At 39.4% G+C, this 20,789-nt stretch overlaps 1 protein-coding gene across 1 annotated transcript; it reads left to right on the top strand.

The window, feature by feature from the left end:
* The first annotated feature begins 3,511 nt into the window (after window positions 1–3,511).
* dbh (dopamine beta-hydroxylase (dopamine beta-monooxygenase)) lies at window positions 3,512–19,752 on the top strand. The gene is made up of 12 exons (XM_085358099.1): window positions 3,512–3,880; window positions 6,865–7,011; window positions 9,125–9,382; window positions 9,758–9,934; window positions 12,797–12,899; window positions 13,775–13,941; window positions 14,092–14,235; window positions 16,032–16,070; window positions 16,456–16,515; window positions 16,738–16,865; window positions 17,133–17,292; window positions 19,660–19,752. Exons 1-12 carry the CDS (start codon window positions 3,512–3,514, stop codon window positions 19,750–19,752), a joined length of 1,845 nt encoding a protein of 614 aa, XP_085214225.1.
* Window positions 19,753–20,789: the final 1,037 nt, after the last annotated feature.

Below are 20,789 nucleotides of genomic sequence, written 5' to 3'. Positions count from 1 at the left end.
CAAATATTGCATTACTTTAAATACTTCAAGTATGATATAACTCAAAAACAGATCCCATGCCAACAGTAGAACAAATGTATTCATTTGATTTATTGATATTAATATGATCTAGTTTAATTTCCCATCCAGGGAATGAAATTCCCTATAGTCACAGCTCATTAAATCACAGCAACAGAAGATGATGATGCAAGACAATGACATGATTAAAAGACTACATGTCAAATCTTAAAAGTTGCACTGATGTAGAAAACTGAAAATATTCTCATATATTCATAAAGACTAGAGTAGAATAGAGTAGAGTAGAATAGAATAGTCCTTGATTGTCACTGTACATGTACAGTGAAATTGTGGGTGCTCCACACCAACTGTGCAGGAAACATAAATAATAAGACAACAGGAATACATAACAAACTAGAAAAATAGATGTAAAACAACAGAAAGGCAGACATTAAAAGGACAGGTAGTAAAGTGAATGTAGTGAATGCAGTACAAACAGATGTCACTCAAAAGAAAAAGTCTATTGTGAGATGCAGGGCTGTTTTCCATTGCATTTCTGCTTTAATTAACTTTTCCACTGTAGTGAAGTACAAAACTCATTTTTCTATAATCTTTCATTCATTGTGCTTCCACACAGGCTTTTGTGTGCTTAACCCATGAGAAAAGCTGGTGGAGGGAAACACATTTAAAGCCTTTTGTGATTTTTTATTATATAGTCTTACATTGGTAAATGCCCGTGTTAGTAATGGACAAAGTTTTGTATAATAAAGTCATCTTCTGTATAATTAGTCCCTGCGAGGCCAAAAGGCTTCAGTATGCTCTCAATGCTGATCAAACCTTTTATCGACAAAGGGCAGTCAATGAGGGGAGAGTTGGCTTAAAGTGACGATGTCCTTAAAGAGCGGCGAGCTAAAATGGCTAGACCAAACCAGAGGCATATGGAACCAGGACAACCACACCATCCACAGCCCCCAAGAGTACCAAAGACCCAAGGCGACACATCTTGGCAACACCTGCAACATCCATCCAAGCAGGAGAAAGAGGGAGGCCCCAGATGGGGTGTCCACGGCCAAAGGGTGAGAGTCCCAGAGAACAATAGCAAATGGGCAGTCAACCTTACTAGAGGCCAGCCACCCTGGTACGAGTTGAGAACCAAAAAGGACCTGCATCTCAGGGAGGGGCAGAAGCATCCAGCAGGGAGTGGTGACCATGTCCCAGGGATGAAGGCTCAGCAAGCCCCAGACCCAGCCATGCACACATACACTCATACAGACCCTTTGCTCATTCACCCACTCTCATCCACCCACTAATGACACACAGAGAGACATAAAAACACATGCACACACACTCACCTTCTACTTTCAAGGTGTCAGCAAGCAGATGTGCCCTGAACCAGCAGCAAAGTTGGAGCTTTATTGTTTGGGAGATGCTGCAGGGCTTCTGAAAAAGATAAATCCAGAGCCAAAATGTCTTCATCATTTAGTTTTTAGAAAATCATTGCATGGTGCAGAGGTGTTGGAGGCAATATGCGCATTGATCTAGACATGACATAGACTAAAAACCTCATTTTTTTTTCAAAGCAAACATAATCAGACAAAGAAGCCTAATTTATTCTAAATCTGTTCCCCACTCCCCTCGCCCTTTCCTTCCAGATCCCAGCTGACTTTACGGCGTCTCATCTTGTTTTTGTTTGCTGACACATCAGTAGTGGCAGCAGAAAGATAAGTGCGCATGTATGAGATATGAGAAGCCAAGAAGTGATGGGAACAGAGTGATCAGTAGTGAATACAGAGCAGTGTAACGGAGCAGAAACAGGAGGCTGAAAAGTGGTGGTGTGAAAGATAAAAAAGAGACAATTATTTTACAGAAAGAGAGAGATGTAAAGAGAAAGAGAGAGAGGATTACTGAGCCTCAAATGAAGGCCAGAGACACTAAAAGGACACACAGATCTTTTTTGCCTCAGGGAGTAACAGAGTTTATTACATTAACCAGCCTTTCTCATCTGCTGTCCGTTGTCTGCTCTGATCTAAACCTTTCTCATAATGAGTCTCTTCTGGGAAAAAAAACGTAGTCAGACATCATGTGCAATATTGAATACACAAAATCTGCATATTGATTGAAGACAACTAGCCCCTGATATTTAGGGAAAGTGATTTAATTACGTCTATAGAAAAGATAGACGTGCGCTGAACCAATGTGGAACAGAAATTGCATTTCCTGTAAAATGCCCATCCATCCGAATAGCCGGAAACCAGACTAAAAGTCAGTACTTTAATATTTTTTGGTTTTTTTGGGGGTGTGTACAGTCAGAAGGGTGCACCTGTACCCGAAACCTGAAAGTACAGCCACTGGGTTCTGGATTACACCCGTATAGCTCACCAGTGGCTCGTTGAAATGTAAAAGGTCATATATAAGGGGAATACGTGCCCGGCATTTTCCTGTAAATCTTGCCAGCAGTAACTTCCAGCTAGCCTGACAATCCTTCTCAAATATCAACCCATTATTTCCTTATCTGATGCAAAAATACTCAAATATATGCAGAAGGTAGAAATACTGTGATAGCAGTCTTTCATTCTTCCAATTCGTCCTCTATTTTGCCACATGCAAACACAGACATACACGACACACAAACAGGTTTCCGCAGGGACTTTTCTAACCTTTAAAACCATGTCCTTTCTGCTTTTGAACCCCATAATTGACAGCTTGATTAGGTCTTCTGCAGCCTCAGGCAGTGGCTTAAGGAATGGGCCTAATAAGTTAATGCCCTGTTTACTCCTCCCGAACCGTTTGCTGCCCCCTAAATCTGCTTTTTTAAATACCCAAAAAAGCTAGGTATAAAACAAAATTTTAATATGATACATGTTTACCGAGCAAAAAGACAAAGCGACAAAGATGGAGTCAGCAATAAAGTTTGGTTAGCTGAAGCTGATTGTCGCTGATAATGTCCATGGTTGAATTTGGATCAATTAGGGTCTGGCAGATGTGCAGAATCATGGTTGACCCCAGGGCCTAAAGAATACAATCCAATTTTCCTCAACAAATGTAATACCATTAGGCTGGATAAAAACAGACAAATCACTAGGGAGGAGTCTCTTAAAAACCAGAGAGGTGGATGAGACAGACAGAGACCGGGCAGTTGCTCAGAGACAATACCCAAAAAGGTTTGGAGACAGAGAAACCTAAACACTGGGAAACTGGTGGTTTTTAAAAGAAAGTCAAACTTTTCAGAAAACGAGAGCCTGAGAGGATAGAAAACATGTGAAGAAAAAACAACAATCCTCGAATGACCACTGAAAGGGATTCTGCCGTGGCCAGAATGCAAAGAAGAGAAACACAGTGAGTGCTTGAGATTGGAGAATTTTACAGCTCTGGAGAAAAAGTTTCCACAAAACATTTTGGATTGAACTCCAGTTCAACTTTGGTTAAAGAGAAAGAAAATAAATAGAGGTGGAAAGAAAACCTGAGAGACTCTGTTCGCTGTTTTACTGAAGCTCATTACGATCTGTCGTTGGGGATGCGGATCTTCAGCAAAAACCTTCGCCTTCAGGACATAACCATCATGTATTTTACTGCCCTGGCTGCTCTAATGGTCATCTTGGTGGCTTCTTACCAGGCGCCCAACAATGCTGTTGAAGTGTCCAGCCTTAAACCGAACCCCTCTCGCCCTCTCCCACCTCTCCCCATGCCTTTCCGGGTGCCCCTTGATCCACGTGGGGAGCTCCAGCTGGCTTGGAACGTCAGCTACACCAACCAGGAGATTTATATGGAGCTGAGGGTTGCAGAGCTCAGACACGGGGTGGTCCTGGGGATGTCCGATCGGGGAGAGCTGACCAATGCTGACCTGTTGGTACTGTGGGACTCTGGAACCCAGAGCTACTTTGGAGTAAGTAAACCCTAGATGTGTGTATTTTATCTTCATAAGACTCTGTAAAAAGGACTTTAATTTTAGTAGGTAAAAGAGTCTATCGTGCCCCCTTTGCCAATTTTTATTGCAAGTTAGCTTGCCATATTCATAAATGCTCAGGGATTACACAGAAGTCCTTAAAGAGGTGAGATTTTCCTCTTTCTCAGAAATCATCTGCCTGTGGTCCTTGGAGTGTGAGATTGGTGTTTTTCCAGAAGGAGCCGGCGGATGGTGTGCTTCATGATCACATAGTCACAAAGGATGCAGGCGGTCTGCACTAATTGGAAATCACTCAAACAGCACTAATAGCTGAAATTCATCTGGGAATTATTAGCAGATATTAGCATATCAAAGTTGAATCCTGTGCTGATTAAGATGTGTATGTATATTACCTCATTTTCTTTTTGCCAGACTTGAGCCTTTAAACAAAATCCAACTTTTTCTCTAATACGCTGTCCTTAAAAATAATATACATAGCTATAAAAATGTTTGGATTTACACTTTCCCCCCTCTTTTAGTATTCCTAAAGAGTTTATGTGGAAATATTAACGAAAGCACCAGAATGTGTTTAGATTCTCATTCCTTCTCCTTTAGATATTTTTCTTTAATATTTTATAATAGTAACATAAGAACAGAGTCTAAGTGGTGTAGTTATCAAAATATGGAATATCACTTATTTTTCAGCTACAGGCAACACATGTGGTGCTAATACGTTCCAATAATCCATATCTATTACAGACAATTTTCTTGTTTCCTTCAATAAGATGGGGAAAAAAATTAAGTACAATACATTTATTTTACATATATATCAACAAGCTGCATGCTTTTGGATCTTGACATGGAATTGTCCAGTTTAAAATGGGGATACATGTAATAAGAATGTTTATGAATTAATAAGGAGTAGTGTAAAATTTAAACAATTTGTATAATTTATACTTAATTTCAAAGATATGCCTTCATTTAATTCTGAAATATTTCCATAAATGTCGGTGTCTAGCATTCCCACCTTTTAAAAGCATCTACAATCTACATGTAACACTCGCATCATTGTAAGTCTTTTCTTGTTCAATCGATTGCCTCCTGTCGGACTTTCTTTCTTCTCCAGTTCCATCGTTCTTCCCTCAGGAGGCCAAAATTACCCACAGAAGAAAGGTCACTGCTGTTCCACTGTCTCCCTCCCTCCCTCCCTCTCTTTCTTGCTCCCTCTCAGGCACATACTCACACACACACGCGTACACGCACGCACACACACACACACACACACACACACACACACACACACACACACACACACACACGCACATATATTCACACACTTTTCAGTGACTGGCTACTCAAGCTTGAACCATTTCTGTACAATCAGGAACTCAGAAACTCCGGACTTTCAATAGATTGATGAAAAAAAAATCTCTGCTATGATCTTCACAGCAGTGTGTATGGAAGATGAAATAAACACACAATAGAACTTAAAGCTAAAAGAAAGAAAACAATAAGACATTTAAAAAGCTAAAAAACATAATAAATAAGATTTCAAAGTCCACAGAACTTAAAACTTGTGGGTCCAGCAGTATGACAGTTATGAACAGTTGTTAATGCAAAGCCATTTACAGCTGCTATATTAGATATAGTAACATTAAATAACATAAAACAAATGCAAGTACCGGTAGTTTGGAATTTTTTTCAAGAGTATTAAAGCAAATATAAACAATAAAAAAAAATTGATAATGGTCTGTACCAGATGACGATGTGTAAAGAGTCCTTGGAAATGATAAAACTACAGAGAATTATCAGTTTAGTCTCAATAGCTCTTCATCTGTATCAAGCCTGTCATTCTTTGGTTGTCTGTTCTGAAATGTTATCTTTTTTTTTGTTTACTCTCATTCCTTGTGTAGGATCATTCTCACCTGCGCTTGGATGGAAGCTCTAAAATCCCACCTACCTGCTCAGGGGGAAAAGAGGATGTTAGAAAGTGTTGCCTACCTTGTGCACACACTGGAGCATTCAGCAGCTAAAAAAAAGCTAGCAAAAGTCTCAAGTCTTAATTTCTTTATATGACACTAGGAAAAAAACCCTCACAATCAACATTAATTTTACCCACTGCATTTACCAACATGTTTATTGTGTGACCCAGGACTGAAAGACCTCTATCATAACTTATACACTGATCTGTGCTTTTTCAGAGGGCAGGGACAAAAGATTCCTCCACTCATTCACACGCAGCGGAGATTCCTTTAAAAACAACAACAACAACAAATAAATAAAAAGATTAGATAACACATAAACTGTGGCTTCAACACTTTTTAAAATAGTTGTATAACTCTGTGTCTCAGCCATCTGTAGAGCTCACAGCTTGTGAATTCCATACATGCATACATAGCACATATTGTTTAATGTGAACATTTTCCCCCTGATTTGTACATACTGTATGTTTTCAGAATTGCTGGCTTTAAAGTCTATGAAGTGTGTGCAGAACAGTTATATAAGAGCGACAGAGAGGGAGACGGAAATAAAGAAAGAGATCTTAGGTGCTATTCTGGCCAGGTATGAATGTGAGAAACATAACAGAAGTGGATAGAGCGAGCTGAGCTGCTGCAAAGCCCCCTGGCAGAGAAATAGAATATCGTGTACACCAGGCTTGGATGGCTCTAAAACACAAACTGGCACACTTTCAATGATTTCTCTAACTGGATTATAATTACTTGCCAAACAACTCCAAAACTTTTTCACCACTTAAGAAACAAGCAGCTACATGCTTTGCACACACTCGTAACTCTCCCGAAATTTGTTCATTAATGGCAGAATAATGAAATTCCCTGAAAGAATGTAACCTAGACTAACCCTCAGTTAAGAATAGGTTGCTCAGTGTTGACTCTAACTTATCGCTGTGTTCTCAAATGTTTTGCTTTGCTATTTGTTGCGTGTTATTCAAAACCTAACCAGACTTATTCTGTCTTCTCCTGCAGGATGCTTGGAGTGACAGCAAGGGTCATGTATCACTAGACAGCCAACAAGACTACGACCTGATTGAAGCCAAACAGAAAGCTGAAGGATATTACCTGCTCTTCAAAAGACCATTCAGTACCTGCGATCCCAGAGACTACGTCATAGAGGTGTGAAGAGTTTATATTCTTAGTGTATGTCACTGCTCTTTAAAGCTCTGGTACTCAGGAGAAACCTAGTAAGAGACTCTTTCTTTAGGTGGTTTATTTATGAATTTGATGGTGCAGTTCTTTTTCCTTTTGCTTTCCTTTTTAAAACCAAAGATTATTAAAATATTGCTCACACTGTTAATTACAGTTTTCAGAAAGAGAGGCTGGCTATCGTCACGGCTATCCCACTAGAATGCAGTGAATAAATAAATGCATAAAACTCCCCAAAGCAACAATTTATCTTACAAACTGCTAAATCTGAACTGCTCCCCCAAGTAAAGGTGAACGGAGGAAAAGGAGTGCACGCCAGAAGTCATCAGATAAACTCAGTTAGGAAATTAGCAGGTAAGTTACCTATTACTGAAGAACCGCATAGTTATGGGTGTTGTTCAAACTGAAAAAACCTCCCAGTGGTTTTCAGCAAGCCCTCAAATTCTTAAGCAACACAAAACTGATTGCACATACTATAAAAGCATTTTAAATGACAAACAAGGTTTTAAAAAGGCAGTGAAGTCCTCATGTAAGCCAGGATATTTAATAGTCTGTAATTTGTAAATCTAAAAACCTTCCCGTTGGTTTAGTCTCTTTTGACTGGCGCCTCTTCACATTGAAAGGAGATGTTGGCAATTCAGCAGACGTGTAATGTGTCATTTAAATTCAGACAAAGATGCATGCTGATGCTAATTTGCCGCTCATCACTTTATTTACTGTAAAACCTTGTTTGTCATATGTAGGCTAGAGGTATGCTAATTACCTCCTGTGATGGCTAGATACCATCTTGACCACATTGGAGGATTGGAGGAGAAAATTCCTGTCTGTGGAACAATGCCAGAAAAGAATAATTGATTCAATGAAATCTGTTTAACTCCCTGTCGAAACTTACTTGAAGACGGCTACGCTGTAAGAATAAATGCATTTTAAATATTGTTTAAAAGACAGCGCCTCTAAACTCTTCTATATATTTTTTAATTTATATGTGTCCCTTCTAAGGAGCACTCTAAACAAAAACAATTGTGTGGTATCGCAAGAAATAAGTGGTTATATAAATATATGAGTATACATAATAGTTATTATTCATAGATACCTACATCCTAAGTTCCTGTTATTCTTCTGAAAGAAACAGAATGAATGTGTTGTTACAATGGTAATGCCAGGAGAGGCAGTATTAGTTCTGTGTTACATTAATGTGTAAGGAAGTGGAAGAAGAGTGTGTCCTGTAGGAGGCAGTAGAAAATGGATGCTCATGTTCTGTACATGCCCTGAAAGTAAGGTTCAGTAAACCAGTGCAACGATACTCCGGTGTAAGGCTCAGTTATTGTATTTTTATTTTTTGAAGATGCAACAAATTGAAATCCAGGAAGTGCTTTAAATATTCTTCAAATTAAGGGCGTTGTTTTATTCTGAGAGCACACATTTTCTTTTTGTTTGTTTAATTGCCTTTAATGACTAAGTTGAAAAATTATTTACTGTAACCCCAGTACTGTAGTGTTTATCTTTTTGCTGTCTTTTTGATTTTTCACCTCTAAATCACTTTGTATGGCAATAATCTGTATGACAAGGTGCTACACAGATCACGTCTGACTGAACTACAGCATGATTTTACTTGCTGGTTTTGGCCTCAAGCCAAAACAACAAGAAGGTGATGAAGAAGGAGGAAAAATCATGAGTGTCAGACAGAAAGTATTTGAGTTAGCGCATCAATGTAACACATTGTCTTTGCACTGTGCATGCTAATGAGAAAGGGCCTATGTGCATGCGTCTGCACGTGCCTGCACTTTTGCAGTATTTTCATTGCTGTGAACCTGATTAATTTAAGGTGTGAATATAAAACACTCTGAACATTATAATGATTATAGTTTCCATGGCACCACATTAGATTTTTAAGTCAGATGCACCAAAGCAAGGCTCATCACTATGACAACATAATGAAAAGTTTGCTGTGCTTGCCTCAGAAGGCATTAAAGCCTAATAAAAATGAAGGGACGCTTAAGTAGAAATGCACATCATGGAGGTTCATATTCTCCTATTGTGGCCATTAAACACTCTTTCTTTTGTGATTGCTCTAATTTGTCAGGAGGGGACTGTGCACATCATCTACGGCTTCTTGGATAAACCACTTGCCTCACTGGATAAGCTGAACCTGTCCGAGATCCGCACCGGCGTACAGAGAGTCCTGATGTTGCGTCCCGACACGCCGCCACCTACCCTGCCTCCAGACGTACAAATGTTAGATGTAGTGGCACCAAATGTCATCATACCAAATCAAGAGACCACCTACTGGTGCTACATCCACAACCTGCCGGAAAATTTGGCCAAGAACCACATTGTTATGGTAAAAAAGAAAGGAAAAAAAGCTTGTAAAAACAGAAATATTCAGCGAATAGTCTTTTTACACACAGCTGAGGGGGTGTTTCAGATGATTGTGCACAGGCAGCTGTTATTCTCCATGTCTACAAGCTAGATCAAACAAAATACCCAGCATGGCCACAAAGCAGAAGTGTCAACACAAAAAATAACCCTTTTCACAGGCATTTTTAGTGACATAGATTACTAAGAAATCCTCGGCACATATGGGAACGTAATGCCTTTAATGTTACATGACAGCAGAAAAAAACAGATACATTTCAGCCTGTGACTTCCTGCCACAGCAGTATTGACATGTCTTGCAGCAATAAAAATACATATACGGTTTCTTTTTTTCTTTCAGTACGAGTCGGCGATAACTCCAGGGAACGAGGCCATCGTGCATCACATAGAAGTGTTTGAGTGTTCTCCGGATGTCCCTGCAGTTCCAGGGTACAGCGGCTCCTGTGATGACAAAATGAAGCCGAAAAAGCTCAACTTTTGCCGACACGTGCTAGCTGCATGGGCTATGGGGGCTGAGGTATGATGGGAAATACTGACCTTCCTACTCCTGTCTGAATGACATTACCTTGCCTCAGTATGAAATACAAATAAGCTTAAATTCCTAACCCAAATGTCATCAATTTGCAAAACAGATAAGCCACAAAGGGAAAATAATTTAAAAAAGACTGACACCCACATAAACATTATTTTTAAAAACTTTTTTTTTTCAATACATATAGCAAGTGCTTAATTGAAACACAGAGTTGGGAAAGTTTTTGGTCCAAAGCTTGTACCAATAATAGGAGATAAACAAAAACTCCTACGCAAGTGATATCCAAGCCTAGAATTGCCAGCATAAAATCTTGTATAGATGAGCCCACACGCAGCACATATCTATTAAGAGCTTGGAGACAGTCTGCATGTGGGATGCACACTCACACAGAAATATTCATGCTTACATGGAAGCACAAATATCGTCATAGGAGACACAAATTAAAACTGCAGTGAGGAGGTAAGGAGAAGGTGTCAGAAAAGTTGAAACAGGAATAACTTGGCTTGCTGCAGCGAGCCGTTTATAGCAGTGCCACTTTTCTACCCTTTAACGCTGGCTCTTCCTATCATTGTGAGGCTGAATTCTCCAAGTGTTTGCTACTAGAGAACATGGGTTGGGATGGCTTTTTAAGAAGCAGAAAAATACAGATGCAACCCAAACAGTACTTAGATTCTTGTTGTTAGTGATTTGTTTTTCTTTTCAATCACAAAACTGCTACCTTATTCTGAGGCTTGCCTCCCCTCTACGAAAACTTGCTTGCCTTTTTTTTTTCTCATTGCTTTCACTTCCCTGTCCACAGTTTTTACCTTCAACAAATTCATTGCCAGCTGTAGAAGACAGCTGTTTTCAGAGCAAAGAAGTCAGTGTGGAACATTTAGCACCTAAAAAGTTTGAGGTTTGGTAGCGAACAAACCAAAGTTAAAAAGGAGTTCTGCTCAGAGCTCTGCTGTCCCCCATTGCCAAGGTCACACTGTACACCAAGTGCCGTAGGCAGCTGAAGACACACAGTGATGAGGAACAGGAAGACGAACTATAGTGGAGGACTAAGTCCCTGCATAAGATGTACCACTGACTGAAGTGACTGACATTAAAAAAATCCTGCTAGTGGCTACAAAATGTCGGCCTAAAGGACATTACAGAGCTCTGATTATACCAGCACAAGAACAGGCCCTAAGGACCACATCCATAGAGACAGGAGTCTGCCACACACTGCGCATAGATGTCCCAGAGTCTATTCACCACATAGTAGCAGGATGTAAGATGCTTACACGGAGGCACGAGTAAGTGGCTGGCATTGTGTACAGGAACATCAATGGGAGGCACCACCAAAGGTGGCTGAGAACTTTAAGAGATGGGGCCCCCAACCCAAGGAGAGCTAAACTGTCTGGTTTCAGACAGCAGACGAACTAGAGGGGATGATGTAAGGTCCAGTATATGATAAATAAGGACTAAACTATGAATCCCACAAACACCAAGTATAAAAATACAGAGTTACAAATGAGCGTAAATCAGCATCTTTAATGCCATTAAGCTTTTCATTCATCTTTAATTATTATGTAGTGAAATCTAATAATAATTATAACATTTAGAAGTTTTCTTTGTGGCATCTGGTTGCAGAGTTTTGGAGTCATGTCCTTATTACCTCTGAAAGTCACTAAAAGATTGCATAGCAGTGATAAAGCATCATCATATCGCCAGTTTGTTTTATTTTTAACCAGGTTCCACGATTTGTGTCGTTTTCTTTGGGAGATTTACATTTTTGAAAGGACCTCTCATAAACAGGGGAGGTGACGCTTGTTATGAAGTAGTCAGCTACATAGTCAGTCGGTCATCTATCAGCTATTAATCTACCATACTTTGGTAGCCTACTGCTGGCCACAAGAAGCAAAGCAGACAAGGAATGGTGAGGCTGTCAACATATTTGTCTGCACTACTCCCCACTGTATCACAGGCAGCCTGGCCCCTCTCCGATTGGATTATCTGCCAGCTAAACAAAAACAAGCAGGATGCCTTCTGTGAGCTGTGAGCTGTGGAGACAAGATTAGGTGGGAAATATTCAGGCCTCTTTCATCACCTCTTAATAGTGTTGTTTCATTCTCCTCGGCACCGCATCAGAAGGGAAACGTGGCCATGCAAAACAAGAGAAAAAGAGAAAAATAGAGTGAAGGAAGTTCTGAAGTGAAGAAAATCAATAATGAATGATGCTATCAGAATGCAAAAAGGGAGAATAGCACCGAAGAAAAAGGTGCGTTTGTGTGCAAGGGACATGTTTCAGAGGATTTAATGTTATGACATGAGAGCAAGATTAAAGCTTAACGTGGATTTCTCTATGTAATCGATGAAGGCAGTGGCTCTGATATGATCCCGAAGAATACAGCCTTTTTTGTTTGTAGTATTTTTTTTTCTTTTTTGTAAAAAAATATTTCTTTTTCTATAAGAAAAATATAGATACACATGATTTAAGTCATAATTATACATGACATGACAAAAAAAATTCTCAGTTGTCAGTAATAACCTGTGCTAAGTAAATTAATTTACAGATTTAAACTATGTACTTGGTTGTGCATAGGTATCCCTGTTTCTTTGCGGGCTTCAGCAAGAATTCTATTGAACAGGACAAGGAGAGCTTGCTTTGACGAAGCGATCACATGTTCAGAGAACAGAAGAATGATGCTTATGGATAAATGGAACAATATATTGCAAGCATATAAAAAAAATTATTAAAGGAAACCCGAAAACGTTTTTGCCGTGTTGTATGATATGTGAAAAAAACCTGTGACATGATCTTAAAAAAAAAAACTAATCATACATATGTGTGTATTTGTGTGCATTTATGTGTATTTGCAGGCTTTCTACTATCCCCCTGATGCAGGCTTGGCTATGGGTGGACCAGGTTCCTCAAGATTCCTCCGTCTGGAGGTCCATTACCACAACCCTCTCCTTATATCCGGTACATACAGTATATATGTGAACATACAAACTTCAGGCGCATGCCTCTAAGAATGTTTTTCACTTTCTTTGACACACACACACACACACACACACACACACACACACACACACACACACACACACACACACACACACACACACACACACACACACACACAGCAGCAGCAGCAGGACTCTCTGTGCAGTATCTCTCTCCAAGATCCACAGGGTTGTCTTGAACTCTGTCAGTGCAGACTCACTTTGTCTTCCTTATCCCAATCAAACCTTGAAATACACAGATATCTTCCAAGTATTTCTTACTTTTTCAGCCCTGGCTCTTATAATACAGTATTTCTGCGATTTAAAATAATTTAGAAACCACAGGTCTTCAATAACAGGAAACAAGGAAGCGAGGGGTGGAGGATGACATTCAACAAAGGTCCCCAGCTGGACCCCTGGACCAAGAGGGTTCCTCTTGAATTATTAAATTAATTTCAGAAATATCACCAAGATCACCTTTTAATATCTTATGCTAACAAATTGCACATAGCAAGCGTTTTAGAGGTTGTTATACTGTGTTGTCTAAACAGTTGACAGAAAATAGGAGGAGTCATATTTACCTGGGCCAAACATACATACTACATATTACAGTATATAATTACATATTAACTAGACCTTACCTTATAATCCTCTTTTTATGTTTCTGTTAATCTCCTTCCAAGATCTGTTGCTGTAGCACACAAACAGCACCTGAAATAAATTCCTTATGTGTATTCTTAGTCTGGTATAATACAAGACTATTCTGGCTATCAAATGTTTTAAAATGATCTAAAAGTAAGTAGTTAACTTAAGATATGCTAAATGTGTTCTAATATTTTAATATTCTTCACGCAGGCCGGCGTGACTCATCAGGGATACGACTGTATTACACCCCGAGCCTGAGGCGCTACGATGCAGGGATCATGGAGCTGGGCCTCGTTTACACTCCTGTAATGGCTATCCCACCTAAACAACACACCTTTTACCTCAGTGGATACTGCACCTCCAAGTGTACCCAAACAGTATGTACAGATTTACTTCATTATTTATAGTTAAAATGCTGGGGGGGATATTTTGGCTGACATGTCTTTCTTTTCCCAAGTTTTTTCTCTTTGTCTCTATGGTAAAAAAAAAGTTTTACTTGGAGCTTGACTCTTTCTCTGTCTACCCAGGCTTTGCCTTCAGGTGGAATCTATGTATTTGCTTCCCAGCTGCACACCCACTTGGCGGGGCGTGGGGTGAGGACGATTTTGGTGAGGGGAGGCAAAGAGCTGGAGGTGGTACAGGAAGACCAGCATTTCAGTACGCACTACCAGGTGGGAGATAGCAGGGCTCTGTTTACGCAGAGGAACTCCACCTTTGCACACTGTGTCTAAAATTAGACTGGGTTAAGGTGGCCTTTATTTTAGATCTCAAAGAGATGTGTGTTTCAAAGCTTATTCACAACAAATATTTGGTAAATTAAGTCTTTTTCTACCCTTTTACTACTTTCTCCAACATTTAAAAAAAAGAAGCTGTTTTACTGCCGTAAAGTCTGATTGGACTGTGGTAAAGTGACCCGTGTACACTATACACAGGCCATAAGATACACAGACAAGCTAGAGAGGCAAAAAACAGCTAAAAATGCAAATAAATATGCAATCATGCATGTTGTTAATGATGTACACAACGTGTTTGTGAGTCAATCACAGTACTTCTTCATCATTTACTTACTAATTTCCTGTGGTTAATGCTGAGTAATTTAATAATGTTCTGTTAAAATAGGAATAAATCACATACTTTTACAGTATATTTTCACTGGCTGGTTAATAACATGTTGGGTTTAATATTAAAAAGCACTTGGGACACATTGGATGGCACAGTGGTGTACAAATTAGCACTCCTGTCTCTCAGCAAGTTCCAACTTACTGATCAGCTGAAATCTTTCAGTATGAAAGTACTGCACATCATCCCTGTGCCTGCTCCACCCACAGTCCAAAATATGAAGGTTGGGTTAACTGGCGATTCTAAATTGGCTGTAGGCATCGGGTAGCTTTTCATTTTTGGGGAGCAAAGGCTCAACAAGTTTTGACATGTGCTTTAGAAAAACTATTTCAAAATAGAGTCAATATGTAACTGAAAAAGATTCTTATTCTTAAAAAACAAAAAAGTGTATCTAGTGATGAAGGTCAGAAGTCACTTCTGTCCAAAAAACAGGAGCAAAAGAGAAGCTCACACTTAGAACACTTAACATTTTTATACATCTAAAGACCATCAGCAACCTTGTATAAGCACTGACATCAGTATTGACGTCACTAGATAGTGATGTAGTCTTCAGCTTCAGCAGCATCCTGGTTTTGAATAGTTCCCTTTACAGGAGCTTTGCAGCAGCAAAGAGACACAATTTGTCTCCATTTCCGGCTTTATATTAGAGAAAAGCATTGATGAATGAGTGAAGGTGCAGTTCAGGTAATAGATGGATGCCTTATATAATGCCTTATATGCAAAGACCTATCAACTAAACATCTAATCAGTTGTCGACATCTGCTGTGTTTTATTTATGCACACTATCCTGAGGCAAATACACACACACAGCTGGACACAGACTCTCAAATAAAACGTCCAGCTGCTGCTGATGTCCGATTAAGTTTCACCTGCAGCCTTATTGAGCAATAAGAACCGCATCAAACCAGTCTCAGCCAAGCTAATAGACCTTTTAACAGAGAAAGCTAATAACTGTGAAAGGTGCCTCCAAGGAAAGCAGCCACTGGTTTTTCTTACTGCATTTGTGCTGTACACAGAGTATCCAGTTATATCTAAAATTAAGATGCTATGCAGAGTATTGCATTTTGCAGTGGTAAATGTGAACTCTTTTATCAATACATACATCCATGCATGTATCCATCCATCCAGGGGACTATCCTACGCCTGTCATAGGTTGAACAGCAGACTGCTTTTTAGGTTATAGCACCAATCTATTGTTGGGCTAACACATAGAGACAAACACCCATTCACCATCACATCATCACTTACAGCCCAGAAGCTTCTTAAACCCAGAAGCTTCTTGCAGGACTTATTATTAATTTTGAAAAACTCTATTTTTGTCTTTCTTTTTGTCTTTGTTTTCATACAGACAATCCGAGTTCTTAGGAAAATGGTGAACATTTTGCCTGTAAGTATCCAACAAATGGCTGTATTTTCAACAGAAATTACAAAAGGCAATAACATGTTTTTGTTTACTTCACGACAGTGCTTGTTCTACGAACAGATTCCGATTACTGTCTTCCAAAATTGTTTTTTTTAATGCTAGAGCCCTGTAGATATGATTTCCCCTTCGCCTATGAAGTTTTAATTAGAGTAGCTTACTACTGTAGAAAGCGTTTAAACAGAAGTCCAACAGGAAGAGGCAGCTTGGCCCATCTCTTGGGAATAGCAGCAGCAGACCTCTGACTGGACACTGCATGGATTTTCTGGCAGTAATCTTAAAGTATCATCAGTGTTGTTTGCTAAATATAAAATGTGGTGGAATGTCTTCATATCTGTGCTTAATCCCACAGGGTGACGTACTTATAACAAAGTGTACTTATAACACAGAAGATAGGAGCAAGCCTACAGTGGTGAGCAGCGCACTCTGAATATATAAAAACTCTTTTCTTGTTGCTGGATTTCACCCTGATCATTGTGAATAACAGAAGGATAACCACGAGCAGCTTCTTTAATCTCCTTCCATCTTTCTCCTTCAAAACTCAACATATTTCTTTTGTTCTCGCTGTCTTGGCAACCCTGTATCTGCTCTGTGTACTATATTTTCACTGTCTGAAATATCTTTGTCTCCTCAGGGTGGTTTTGGCATCATGGAGGAAATGTGTGTCAACTACATTCACTACTACCCCCGTACCCAGCTGGAGCTCTGCAAGAGCCACGTTGACCAAGGATACCTGCAGAAATATTTTAACTTCATTAACAGGTAGTGCAGGCACACAACATTTCCCGCTCCCTAAAACGATTAGCTACTCTTTCTCCTTTCCCTCTTCCTCTCACATGTGACTAAGCCATTTTTGTTCTCAGCTCATCTCCTCCTGGGGACGCGTGGTGATTACATTGTCCAAAAGTAAAACTGTGTCCTGATAACTCAGATTCCTAATCCTTTCTCAATCTCACTCTGCCTCCTTCTTTTATTGACTTTCCTTCAAATCTCTCTTCCCCCTCTCCATCCTACCCTCCTTCCCTGCAGGTTCCACGGAAATGACCAGTGTGTGTGTGGTGAGGTTAGTGTGACGGAGCAGTTTTCTCAACTAGAGTGGGATGAATTCACCGGAGAAGTGCTGGACTCGCTTTATAACACAGCCCCCATCTCGATGCACTGCAATCAGTCGACTGCACGCCTCTTTCCTGTAAGTCCCCAGTCACACACACATACACCCGCTACAATAGACTGCCAAGCCACCAATTAGGCCAGTTCAAAAGAAGACATCAGTGGGACAGTGAGTCAGAGCAGCTGAACAGACAGCTTGTTAACTTGTAAAATCAACTCAGATGCACACAAGCTGTTTGGATCAGAGAGAATAAATCAATTACAAACTGCGAAGAAGCCTCGATCAAGGTTTTCTGTCAGAAATTTTGCTTTAGTCTTTAAGTTTAACTTAACTTGTGCAGTTAGTGAAAAGCAGTTACATATACCATACTGCAGCGTTTCGGTGGATACACGAACAGAGCATGACTAAGACAAGTAAAGGATAAACGGATTTTAGGTGATCTAGGTTTGGAAACAGCACACAATTTAAAATTCAGGCCAAATACGTCACATAAAAATCCAGATTAAAATCAGGACTGCTTATGAAAGAAACCCACAAGGTACACAGCTACAGTTCTGAATCAGCTAAATGTACAGAAAATCTGTCTGCTGTGAGGATTTGTTTAGTTAATCCATTAAGGCCAAAGCTGTTGATTGATTTTTTTTACCTGAAAAATCCCCACATTTTGTCAGGAGCATCCGCAAAACTTTCACATCAAAATGAAAAGCTTGTGCTCTAGTAATGAAAGTCACTTGCCTGTGATCCAGAAAAAAATGTGTCGATAACACAGACGCTCTACATCTGATGTTCTCAAATTATATTGTGTATTCTCATAGCAGTAGTCAGTAGCCCCGTCAGCGAATATACTGTGGTTAGCAACTTTGGAAAAATGGCACCAGCAGCATTTTTCTATCTAATCTTATGATTTAAAATACGGAAGTATTATCAATTCTGTCTCTCTAGAAATAAGGTATATCTGTACATCTCTTCTTTAACTAGTTTGACACCTTTTTATCTGGCATATTTCAGTAATGGTGCCAAAACTGCAAATATATATATATATATATATATATATATATATATATTTTTTTTTTTTTTTTTTTTTTTCGGGGAATCCGTAATGAGTGAAATTAACCCAGTAATTCAACAATTGCACTTATAGTCAGGCTCACGGTTTTAGTATTTGAGCTGCCAGCACTCTGTATGGCAGAGTACATACAGCAGATGTTGTTTGGCACTTGAAAACTTTGCAAGAGATAATGAGCAGTGGAGCCAATTTAGGGATGAGCTCATGCAAAATATCCAAGTTTTGTTTTTAACAAAACATGAATCAAACATGTGAAGCTCAACAAAGAAAAACCAAAGCTCAACAGCAGGCTCTACCTGCTTTAAGCACTGTGCAAGGCATTGCATACAGAACACAAATTACTCTTTAAACTTGGCATACTTGTTGCTGGTCTGAGTATTTCAGGAACTGCCAACCTACTGGGATTTTCCAACACAACCATCACTAAGGTTTACAGAAAATTGTATGGCTGAGATGACCACTTGTTAAACACTTACAAAAAAAGACATGCAAAAGAGCATCTCTGAACACACGGCACACTGAATCTTGAAACAGGCGAGCTACTGTAAAGCACAAAATTGAGGCTGCAGTTCATTCAGGCTCACCATAAGTGGACAAAAGAAGATTGGAAACATGTTGCTTGGCCTGACAGGTCTCAATTTCTGCTGATACAAACATGAAAACATGGATCCATTCTGCCTTGTATCAGTGGTTCAGGCTGGTAGTAGTCTAATGGTGTAGGGGATGTTTTCTTGGCACACTTTGGGCCCTTTTGTACCAACTGGGCATCATTTAAATGCAACAGCCTATCTGAGTATTTCTGCTGACCATGGCCTTCTCTTGTGACCCGATAATAGCAAGATGTAGTTAAAGGCCACTGAACGTATTTAAATGTATCAGAGTCACACCAGCTTCTTTTTCTGAAAAGTAGTAGTACATAGTCACAGTGTTTCCTGTAAATCACAGGTGTAGAACTCTAGGCCTCGAGGGCCGGCGTCCTGCAGGTTTTAGATCTCACCCTGGGTCAACACACCTGAATCAAATGATTAGTTCATTACCAGGCCTCTGGAGAACTGCAAGACATGTTGAAGAAGTAATTTCTCCATTTAAATCAGCTGTGATGGATCATGGACACATCTAAAACCTCCAGGACACCGGCCCTCGAGGCCTGGAGTTGCCTACCCCTGGTTTAGCTTAACAGTATTTAGCATTTTCAGTCTTAAAGCTATGTCCCAAAGCTTCATGTGCGTTTCATAATTTTGTGAATTTGAGGAATGTGTGACAGTGGCGGCAATGTTAATACTTCAATAAAATCTGTCTAAACCGTCTGGCTATTATTTTAAAGCACCGAGAACTAAATAATACATTTGATTTTAAGAACATATCACGTGTGTTTCCAGGGTGACTGGGACAAACAGCCCATACCAGCGGTGACCTCCGTCCTTGAAAAACCTCAGTACACCTGTAAGCGAGGCACGCTTCGCACCAACTGATGCCTTACACCTTCAATATGAGCAGCAGGGGGTTCGCAGGATGTTTCAGCCCGAGGAAAAGGGAGACCTCAAGAGTGGAAACCCAAACAAGTTCCCACAATTTTATTCAGTTTGCCTTGGTTTTTATGTGTTTGTTATCTACTTGCTGTAACTATATACTTATATAAATTCCTGCAGTCTTTGTTATCGTTAGTACATATAAATTCTGTTAGTAACAATCACATTTTTCCCCCCCATTGAAACCATTTAAAACTCTACAAATTGGGAATGGCAGGTATCAAACTAAATTAAAATAATGCTGGCAGTTTTTTTTGTAGCTGTTATCAACAGACATGTTACGTTTGTGCAGAGACATAACATATCTGCATGTTTGTTCCCTGTGATCCTGTTGACCAACTCAAAACATTTGGGCTGGAAACATGATGTCATTTGGTAAATAATTACAATCTGTACTAAACACAGCATAATAAGTGACTTGAGTGTTATTCAAAGGCAAGAAATTAAATAAAAATAATTAAAAATAAACACATTTTTATCCTTTCCTTAGTTAAAGTAAATGGATGGATGAATAATGAATGTCACAAAGTGTTGAATGTTAAATAGACATTTATTAATACACAAATCGCTTTGGACAGAAGAAATGAATGAGGGTTAACATTTGCTTTATAATTTGACTGGCCGCCACATCTTTCCACCTCTCATTTTTTATTCATTTTAAACTGGTCAAGTTTTTCCTCTCTAAGCATTAATAATAAATGCACAGTCCAAATGTACATCCAAACATCCAATAACAAGATAAATTTTAACAACAAGCCAGTTTTCCATCGAGAGGTTTTCAGTGTTTAATCATATTACAGGAAGAAGCTAAAAAACAAACAAACAAAAGAAACAGAAACTCTACCTACAATGTGATAAAAGAGCTGCAGTGTTTTATCAGCATGTTTCAAATTTCCCACATAAATCTCGTTATTAACCTAGACTGCTCCTGAGAACAACCATTGCAATGATTAATGGCCTTGTGAGCAGAATCGATGAAT

The sequence above is a fragment of the Diplotaxodon limnothrissa genome, linkage group LG7, assembly GCF_057381915.1.
Source record: "Diplotaxodon limnothrissa isolate DT_005_m linkage group LG7, D_limnothrissa_male_GT1.1, whole genome shotgun sequence".
NCBI classification, from domain to species: Eukaryota; Metazoa; Chordata; class Actinopteri; order Cichliformes; family Cichlidae; genus Diplotaxodon; species Diplotaxodon limnothrissa.
This window is presented reverse-complemented; position numbering and strand designations above follow the sequence as displayed.